At 55.8% G+C, this 9,670-nt stretch overlaps 1 protein-coding gene across 1 annotated transcript; it reads left to right on the top strand.

The window, feature by feature from the left end:
• The first annotated feature begins 2,116 nt into the window (after nt 1–2,116).
• LOC132510860 (keratin, type I cytoskeletal 14-like) lies at nt 2,117–6,581 on the top strand. The gene is made up of 8 exons (XM_060133310.1): nt 2,117–2,713; nt 3,961–4,043; nt 4,640–4,796; nt 4,951–5,112; nt 5,196–5,321; nt 5,422–5,642; nt 5,736–5,782; nt 6,315–6,581. The coding sequence occupies exons 1-8, from the start codon at nt 2,183–2,185 to the stop codon at nt 6,410–6,412; spliced, it is 1,425 nt and encodes a 474-aa protein (XP_059989293.1). The 5' UTR covers nt 2,117–2,182; the 3' UTR covers nt 6,413–6,581.
• The last annotated feature ends 3,089 nt before the right edge of the window (nt 6,582–9,670 follow it).

Below are 9,670 nucleotides of genomic sequence, written 5' to 3'. Positions count from 1 at the left end.
GGGATTCCAGGGTCCATGGAGGTAGGGAGGGGGCTGGCAAAGGTCTCTTCCTAGATGGTGTGCGTGAATTTATATGTCATGGGTTCCCTACCCTGCTTGTCTTTTGGATTCCCCTTGGAGAGGGGCAAGGAGGGAGGATCTTTTGGGTTCCACTGAATCAAGTGAGAGGGAAGAAGAGCTTTTCCTGTGTCCCGTGCTCCAGGGATTCTATCGTGGTTCCCTGTGGTGGAGAGAGGGTGGTAGGTGGCACAGAGGAAGTGGGTGTTGGGCTCTGCACCCACTGGTGTCCCCCCGGCTCCCTCTGGACACTGCATTCTTCTCTGGAGAGCACCTCACCCGTGCTCCACCCCACAGCTGACTGCAACATCTCCTAACAAAGGCTTTCTCCTTCAGCCCAAATCCCTGCTGCCTCTCACTGAGGAAGATGTAGGGCTGGGCCGGGGCTGCGGGAATCTCCTCTGGAAGGAGATTATGGGTCCCTGTCAGGCGTGGTCACTCGCTTACTCACATACTCACGTACTTGAGCGTCCTCAGCATGGCAGTTTTGTGGAGCCCACAGCCTCGAGTGTCTGTCTCAGCATTGTCTTCTGAGCCCCAGTGGCAGGGGGCGGGGAGGGCAGCTCCCTGACCTCTGCTTTGGGTTAGGGTGGGGGGAGAGGGAGGCATCGCTTCCCTGCAGGGAGCCATTGATCCTAGGAGGAGTGTTGGAACCTCCAGCAGGAGCTGTTAGGACCTGTCTGGGGAGATGGGACGCGTCAGGCAGCCCCAGACACGACCACATTCCTCCCAACATGCCTGCCGGGGTCCGTGGGGCTGAGGGGCGGCAGGAGGGCGGGGTGAGGCTGAAGGGGGTGCCTTTGGAGGTTGTCTGGGAGACCTGGCATAGCTGAGGGCCCCATATACAAACCTCCGAGGCAGAACTTGATGGACCCCTGGACGTGTCCCCTGACCCTCGGGCCCTCAGTAGTCCGGAACCCTTGAGTTCACTTTCAGGTGCCTGCACCCCTCCCGTCACCGAAAACAAACCAACCCCAAACATTCCTTGAGTCGGCTCCAAAGGGGCTCAAACAAGTGTACCCGAGCCAGACCCTCCCACGAGGGGCTGCCCTGGGGGCCTGAGAAAACACCTGGGGCTGGAAGCAAAAGGGCCCCCTCCAGTCCTGTTCAGTAGTGTTGCTTCACCCCCCTCTGGGGCCCAGACTGGGCTACAACAGTGCTACCCAGACTTTGTGCCACACTCAGCATACAAAACGCTTTCACAGCCATTGCCACGTTGAATTCTCAGTGCTGACTCTGCAGTACTCCCACTTTACAGATGAGCAAACTGAGACTCCAAGGAGGGTCAGGGCCTGGGTCACACAGGAGTAAATAGCAGAGTCAGGACTCAGTCTGACTCCACGCACTTTCCCAGGGTCTCCTGTGACACCACCTGCCTTTGGCCAGACTGAGCAGCCAATGCCATGGGCCCAACCACAGATGTGTGGAGGATCTTAGGGTCTGTGCCTAGGGCTGGGGAGAGCCGCCTGGATTTCCCTTTACCGGGGGTGTCGGGAGAGAAGCCTGAGCCACCTGACTGCTGGCTGGGCATGTTTCGGGGATGTGACAGGCCCCGTGGCACAGTCCAGCAGGTCAGAGTTGGGAGGGCCCCAAAACCTTGTTTCTTTTTATGGGTGGTAACGCTGAGGGGGCGTCTCTGTGCCCCCTCTTGCCATGCTGGTGTTCCTCCTGGAACATGGAGTGCTGGGCTTCCTCTAGGTGGATGTCAGAGACCCACCTAGTTAATGGGGGCTAACAAGTCACTAGGTTTACGGTGCAGAGACCCTCTCCCACCACCTGGCTGAGCCCGGCATGCAGAGGGCTGTGCTCCCAGGGCCCAAAGGGAAAGTGTAGCCTGTGGGCCCATACCTCCTCCTGTGACTCACACCTGGTGGGACAAGAAACCCGAAACACCCCGAACAATGAGTTTCCAGTAAAATATGACAGACATGATGGGGCGGAGGAGAGGAGGGATCTGACTGGGAGTTGGCACTGTCCCCTGGGTGATGAAAGCCAAGGGGAATGGAAAATGCCAGGCCCGCCCTCACCCAGGAGTATAAAGCCTTGCATCCCTTCCTAACTCACCCAAGCACCTTTCTCTTCTCTCTGCCGACTCACTCGCTCGCTCACTTCCCTCCTTGACACCATGACCAGCCGCCAGGGCACCTCTTCCAGCTCTATGAAGGGCTCCTATGTCATCAGCGGCGGATCCAGCTGCGGGTCTTCCGCCAGGGCCGGAGGCTCCTTCCGGGCCCCCAGCAACTACGGGGGCCTGTCCTCCTCCCGCTACTCCTCCGGGGGTGTCTGCGGGGTGGGGGGCGGCTATGGAGGCAACTACAGCAGCAGCAGCAGCTTCGGTGGGGCCATGGGTAGCGGCTTCGGTGGAGGATACGGCGGTGGGGCTGGTGGCGGCTACGGTGGTGGCTTCGGTGGTGGCTCAGGTGGTGGCGTGTGTGGCGGCTTTGGCGGTGGCGATGGGCTCCTGGTGGCCAGTGAGAAGGTGACCATGCAGAACCTCAACGACCGCCTGGCCTCCTACCTGGACAAGGTACGCGCCCTGGAGGAGGCCAACACTGACCTGGAGGTGAAGATCCGCGACTGGTACCAGAAGCAACGGCCCACTGAGATCAGGGACTACAGCGCCTACTTCAGGACCATCGAGGACCTGAGGAACAAGGTGCGTGGACCAGGCAGCGGGAGGTGCCGCTCCGGCCAGCTCATTTAGGAGCAATGGCTGCTTCAGGCCACTGGTTACTTGGGATTCTTAGGCAGAAGAGCTTCCAGCTCCAGATCCCTTCTTTTGGCTCTAGATGCCTCCAACAGAGCTGGTCTATGAGAAGACGGTCTCCCTTCCCCTATCTTGTTCATGCCTCTCTGAGCTCCAGATTCTCAGACCACAAGAGACCAGGGATTCCTACCCTTACATTTTACAGAGGAAGAAGCTGAAGCTTTGGGCTGTCTGCCCAAGGTCACACAGCAAATTAATGGCCGAGCCAAGCCTAAAGCCCTAGTGCCCCACCTGCCAGTACAGGAGGCAGCAACCCGTTCTCCAGCACAGGGGAGGAGCGAGGCTCTAACTGCTCCAGGCTAAACATCCAAGTCACTCATTAGCTCATTAGTCTGGGCTGTGGTGGCTGCTGCCCGTGCGCCCTGGCATGGGTGGCCCCTCCCCACAGCCAGGAGGGCATGGAAAACCCACAGAGACAGTCACTGGTGGCCCACTTTACGTGCCCTGCGTAGGAGAGGGCCTGGGGGGCTTGTGTTATCTGACTCCAGCCCCCGTTCCTTGCTCCCATGTCACCCCAGGAACCTGCTGACCCTGCTTCCCTTGGTGTCTGGCTCTGATGCTTTGAGTGGATTAGGGAAATCAGATGATGAGGGAGGGAACTCTAGCCACCAGGGTTCTACCTTTGTTTGCTTTCCTTTTGCTTCTTCTTGTCGAATCAGCTGGATCTCAACCTTTGGGAAAGCCCCACTTTGAGGTCCTGTGCTCTGAAGACTTGAAAAGGAGTGTACGTGCCTACAGAGGACTGGCAGGGCCGACTTGTGCAGTGAGAGCAGAATTCAGATCCGGAAGGGGGTCTGGAGAGTCCGGTCACTCCCCTCCTCTGTGGGTCGGGCACTCGAGGGCCTGAGACTCATCTCAGGCTTTGCAGCAACTCAGTGGTAGATACAGGATCAGAACTCAAGGGCTTTTTATCTAAGGTCAGGGCTCTTTCTACCCATTCTGCTGACCACGAGTAGCCAAGTCCTGGGTCAAATCTGGACCACTGTGAGTTACCCTTTAGGCTGCCGTGGCAAAGGCTTGTGGGGAGTAGCAGGGAGTCAGGCAGAAGCATGAAAGCAAAGTCCTGATGCAGGCTGCAGTCAGGTCTGGCTAGTGCTGTCCACTGGACCAATGACCTGTGCCCTTTCCACCTGCAGATCCTTGCGGCCACTGTGGACAATGCTAATATCGTGCTGCAGATTGACAATGCCCGCCTGGCCGCTGATGACTTCCGCACCAAGTGAGTTTGCAGTGGTGTTTCAGAGCATCCCGTCTCCCCTGGGTTGGGCATTTTTGGAGAAGTGTTCCCTGAACAGAGCTGGAATGTGCCACAATGGCTGTGTTGAAAACCCCTTGGGGTGTTTGTAAAAATACGAGACTCTTGGGCCCCACCTTTGGGGTTTGGATTCAGTTATTATTATTATTTCTTCATTCAGTTATTTTTAATAGGCTACCTGGGTGATCCTGACCCACAGCCAGATTAGGGGGCCACTGCTTTAGGGAGGGGCAGTCCCCACTTCCCCGCCTGCCCCTGAAGTGCAGGAGGTAGTCATATCTGGAGGCCTTGTGTGCTACTGGCTGGCTGAAGCCAGAAGCGTCGCCCCTCCGTGAATTCTATAGCACGATCAGCTGTCTTATTCTTGGCACTGTCCCCCTCCCCAGAATTTCAGATCTGAGGAATAATGGGCTCTGTGTCCATCCGTGCCATCTTCAAGACTGGCTCACTAAACCGCCCACAGGATGCCGACTATGGGCAGAAGCTGCAGGGGGAAGAGAACAGAGCCTTCAGTGTGGCCAGGGAGGGTGTCTCATTCCTTTTTCCCTGGGTCATTCCAGGTACGAGACGGAGCTGAACTTGCGCTTGAGTGTGGAGGCCGACATCAACGGCCTCCGCAGGGTGCTGGATGAGCTGACCCTGGCCAGAGCTGACCTGGAGATGCAGATCGAGAGCCTGAAGGAGGAACTGGCCTACCTCCGGAAGAACCACGAGGAGGTGAGAACCAAATGGAAAAGCCAGCTTAGAGGGTTAGCTGGGAGGGAAGAGATGGTGGAGAGGAATGTTCAGACCTGGAACACCTCTGACTAGGGAGCCCTAATCGGTTGCCATAGTGAGGCCCCTGACTGTGGACCGTTCTTTGGTTGTGCAGGAAATGGCTAACCTGCGAGGCCAGGTGGGCGGGGATATCAACGTGGAGATGGATGCCGTCCCCGGCGTGGACCTGAGCCGCGTCCTGAACGAGATGCGCGAACAGTACGAGAAGATGGCGGAGAAGAACCGCAAGGACGCCGAGGACTGGTTCTTCAGCAAGGTGGGTGGCATTCGGAGTGGAAGGGACCCAGGACGCCTGCCTCCGTGGAACTTCCAGTGCCAACGATGTTTTCTTTTCTGCAGACAGAGGAACTGAACCGCGAGGTGGCCAGCAGCAGCGAGATGGTGCAGAGCAGCAAGAGCGAGATCTCAGAGCTCCGGCGCACCATGCAGAACCTGGAGATCGAGCTGCAGTCCCATCTCAGCATGGTAGGGGCGCTGCCAGGCCTGGGGGGCGGCGTGCCCAGGGTCCTGGAGGGAGAGAATGACCACCCTCATGGATTCCTGATCTTCTTTCCTTCCCTCACAGAAATCATCCCTGGAGAACAGCCTGGAGGAAACCAAAAACCGCTACTGCCTGCAGCTGTCCCAGATCCAGGGGCTCATCTGCAACGTGGAGGAGCAGCTGGCCCAGCTGCGCTGCGAGATGGAGCAGCAGAGCCAGGAGTACAAGATCCTGCTGGACGTGAAGACGCGGCTGGAGCAGGAGATCGCCACCTACCGCCGCCTGCTGGAGGGCGAGGATGCCCAGTGAGTAGGGGCCCCCCTCTCAGTCCCGCTCCGCCCTGTCCACTCACTGCCCCCTGTGTGTCTGATCATTTTGCCCCTTTTCTGTCTTCACAGCTTCTCCACCTCCCAGTTCTCCTCTGGCTCTCAGTCATCCAGAGATGGTAAGAATTTCCTCCTCATCAAGCCTGGACTCAAGACCACCCCCTGTCTCCCAGCATGTCTAGGATGTTAGATGGGAGCTTCTGGAGGGGTTGAGCTAGGGTTTTCTCACCCAGTATCCCTTATGCACCTCTGTGGGTAGAAGAAGCCATTTTCTAAACCCTCCTTATGGCGAGGAGTTGGTGGCCCCCTATATGTGGCAGATCCCATAGTTCTGGCCGTCAGCATCAGGGACAGAGCCCCACATGGGTCTTCCCACCAAGACCAGTCCATTTGGGCAGATCTGGATGGAACCATTTTGGGCTGAGTTATTAGGAAGCTCCAGTCTGAAGACACAGACTCTGCCCCTGACCTTAGGGAGCTCTAGTCTGAAAGAAATGTGCTGATGATATCCGTGCCGGGGCGAGAGCAGCGGGTGAAGTGGTAATCAGGGGAGAGGGCAGCAGGGAGACAGTTTGTTTAAGTGCCCTCGCACTCCTGATTTCTCCATTGCCTATCCGCCGCTGATAACACCCTCTCTCCCCTCTTCCCCAGTGACCTCCTCCAGTCGTCAGATTCGCACCAAAGTCTTGGATGTGCAGGATGGCAAGTTGGTGTCCTCCCACGAGCAGATCGTTCGCACCAAGAACTAAAGCTGCTCTGCGCTGTTCAGGCCTAGAAAGCTCCCCATGTGGACACAGATTTCACTGGGTGAATCCCCTGTCCTGTCCCCCACCCCCCCACCGCAAGCACTTCACACCTGAGCCTTGTTTCACCCTTGCCCCTCCCAGCAATCAATAAAGCTTCGTTATCTGAGTTGCACAGCTCTCGCCTCTGCCTGGTCATTGTCAGGAGGGGTGGTGGGGAGAAAGCGGAGGAAGCATCTCTTTGGAGCTCTCATAGCACCTGGCTATGTCATCCGGGACTGGGAGAAAGGACCTGGGGGCAGATCAGGCCCAGGTCCCAAGATGGCTTTCGCCATCGCAGAAGATAGATGTGTGTACCAGGTCATTTGTGGTGTCTCCTGGGGCATGGAGGAACATGCATTCATTTACTCACTGATCCATTTACTTATTCATTCGACAGGTATTATTGAGTGACTTTTGTAAGCCAGGCACTGTGCTAGGTGAGGGATTTCTTAACACTTTGGTCTTTAGGGATTCCTTTGAGTATATACTGAAAACTGTAGATCTCTTCCCATGCCCAATAAGCATACACACATTTGCATATAATTCATGAGATTCACGGGCTCCCTAGAGCTCATCAGTTGAGGTCCATGAACCCAGTCAGAACTCATGTTTTACTGAGAGTCTTGTCTCCCTCCATTCCACCTGCCCTTGCCTTCACAGCTGGGTCTGAATCCTGCCTGCTCTTAGTTGACATAGAGTAAGTTGATTAGCATCGCCAAGCCTCAGTTTCCACATCTGTAAGGTGGGCACAATGACAGTACCTACCCCGGGAGCTTTTTGTGAGGATTTGCATGTCAGGCCTCTACCACAGTGCCTGGGACAGTGCAGGCTCAGGGCACGGCTGTGTGAGTGACACTGTGTGAGCTACCTCTTGTCCATGGTGGCTCTCGTCCATAATGAGAGCTTTTCTTAGAGGCTTGGGAACAGGCTGACTGGTTTCTAACCCTGGCTTTGTTCTTCTTTTACATTTTAAAAATATCTTTATTGGAGTATAATTGCTTTACAATGTTGTGTTAGTTTCCGCTGTACAACAAAGTGAATCAGCTATACGTATACATATATCCCTCCCACCCTCCAACACTTCCTATCCCACCCCTCTAGGTCATCACAAAACATCGAGCTGACTGTGTCTTTATTCCTGCCCTGCCTGGCTCTGTTCTGAATCAGCTCCATGACCTTGGAGAGTCTCTGTTTCCCCATTTATTCAGGAAGCATGGTGAACTCTGCTTCTCGGAGTTATATGGGAATCCAGGGAGTGAGTGCACATCTAGAGCCAGGGCTGTAGGAGGCTCCTCCGGTGGGGAGAGTCTTTTCCTCTCTTTGGGGGGCTGGAAAAGGAGAAGGAAGGGGAGGACATCCACCTGAGTGAGGTGGGGAGGACTCACCGCCCCAAGCTAGGGAAGAGTTGACTAGTAACTGTGTCACTTTCTACAGCTCATTCATTTAGCCACGTGAATGAAGCTTTGAGGGGGAGTCAAGGGTGGGACTAGGGTTAAAGAAAAGACTTAGTCTTTGAAGGCAAGGGGACTAAAAGCCTGGGCTGGAATCAGACATCCTGAGTTGGAGTCACGGCTCCTACCCTGACTAGCCGGGAAGGATCTGCGCAAGATCCCCTTTTGCAAAACAGGCAACGACAACCCTCCCTGCACGAGGCCGTGGAGGATTAAATGATCTCATGTAGGAATGGGTTTAGCGTTGTAGTTGGCACGCAGCTCGTGCTCCATAAATGGAAGTGTAAGAGTGTGAGTTATTAGGAAAAGGAATGAAGTCATATTGGTTTCTTTGACCTCATTTTCACCTCAGGAAAGGAGGCCTGAAACTCTGGGATGTCTCTTTACCTGAGTTTTGGCTCTAAAAAGGGTTTATCTGGGGTGATCTCTGGGTGAGGGTGAGCCATTCTGGAGGTGAGTGACAGAGTTTTGGAGGAATGAGGGGACAGTTCGGGGAGGCGGGAGGTTTGAATGACCTTCCTCGGAGACTGGGAAGGGATGGTTTTATGGCCCTAAACGTGATAGGACCCTGGTGGGGAGGGGCTGCGTGATGTTCCTAGGGATGCTGGACCCTGGGGACCAGCGTTCTCAGCTGGGCAATGAGCTCAAGTGGCATGGAGTCTGGGGAGTGGTCCACATTTGGGAGGCCACGTGGGCCTGGGCAGAGAGCAAAACATACCCTTAGTCACCGATGAGGACTGCATTAAGAATCCCCAGACATCACTCTGCCTTGGAAGTGGTACCAGATTAAAGTTGCCAGCCCCAGAGGAGAGCTGCTTTAGAGGAATATGGAAATGTGAGATTTCTTAGACCTGACTGTGGGGGGCTGGGCTTCCTGTCCTTGTGGGCAGCTGCTAGATGGGGAAGGTGTAGCTGGGGGCCGCCTGCCAGGAGGCAGGCTCAGAGGTGGGAGGGAAGGAAGTCAAGCAGTGGGCTTTGAGGTGGTCCCACCCTGTATGCTGGGCCCTAGAGGGAAGGAGCAGACAGGCAAGTGTCTCAGAGTCCCACACAGAGCCCACTGGCTCACCACCATACCCCACTAGGGAGAGCGAGACCAACACTTTATGTCCAGCTGCTGACCAGCGCTCTCGTCCACAGGCCCTGATGCCACAACTACCCACCCAGCTAAAGACCTGGGCCATTCCCTCTGACGAAGGCAAGGCCGCCTACCCCCTCGTCACCCCAGATCTAGATGATAGGAAACTAGGAGAGTGACTTCATAGCACAGTCTAGTGCAGGCAGCAGGAGCTGTCTCTCAGAGTCCTGGGGCCGGTCACGGGGCCCCTCTGGCTTCACTTCCCCCAAAGCAGTTAGGAAGGATGACCCTCTCTCCGCCCTCAGAACACAGCACAGAAGGGCAGTGCTGAAAGGCTGCAGAGATCGCTCCTCCAACCTCCTCCTCTTCGGAGCCGGCTCCAGGTCACACAGATGGAAAGTGGCTAAGCCCAGCCCTGCTTCCTGGTCAGGCTTGTGCTCATTCCTGTTCTGTAGTCTCTCGGGATGAAGCTGAGAGCCCAACAGGACCAAGATGAATTTCTCCTAGCTGACTCCAAGGTTTTTGTTTCATGGGACAGCGCCCATTTTGATATTCTGGGTCTCCTTTAGTTTGGGGGGTGCTCCTTTTATTGTGAAAAGACCTCAAACATGTCCAGGGGCCGGTACAGGCAACAGGTGGTCTACCTCCCTATATGGTTGTCTGATCAGGTGAAGGGCACGTCCTCACGGCAGCAGG

This window comes from Lagenorhynchus albirostris, chromosome 20 (genome assembly GCF_949774975.1).
Source record: "Lagenorhynchus albirostris chromosome 20, mLagAlb1.1, whole genome shotgun sequence".
Classification (NCBI taxonomy): domain Eukaryota; kingdom Metazoa; phylum Chordata; class Mammalia; order Artiodactyla; family Delphinidae; genus Lagenorhynchus; species Lagenorhynchus albirostris.
Note: the sequence above shows the minus strand (reverse complement) of the source record. Positions and strands in the feature narration are given on the sequence as shown.

Bases quoted from the DNA above. Each gene is read 5' to 3' on its own strand.
- LOC132510860 (XM_060133310.1), top strand. From the start codon at position 2,183: ATGACCAGCCGCCAGGGCACCTCTTCCAGCTCTATGAAGGGCTCCTAT. The intron at 4,797-4,950 runs GTGAGAACCAAA...TTGGTTGTGCAG, and splicing joins TCCGGAAGAACCACGAGGAG to GAAATGGCTAACCTGCGAGG. The intron at 5,783-6,314 runs GTAAGAATTTCC...CCTCTTCCCCAG, and splicing joins CTCTCAGTCATCCAGAGATG to TGACCTCCTCCAGTCGTCAG.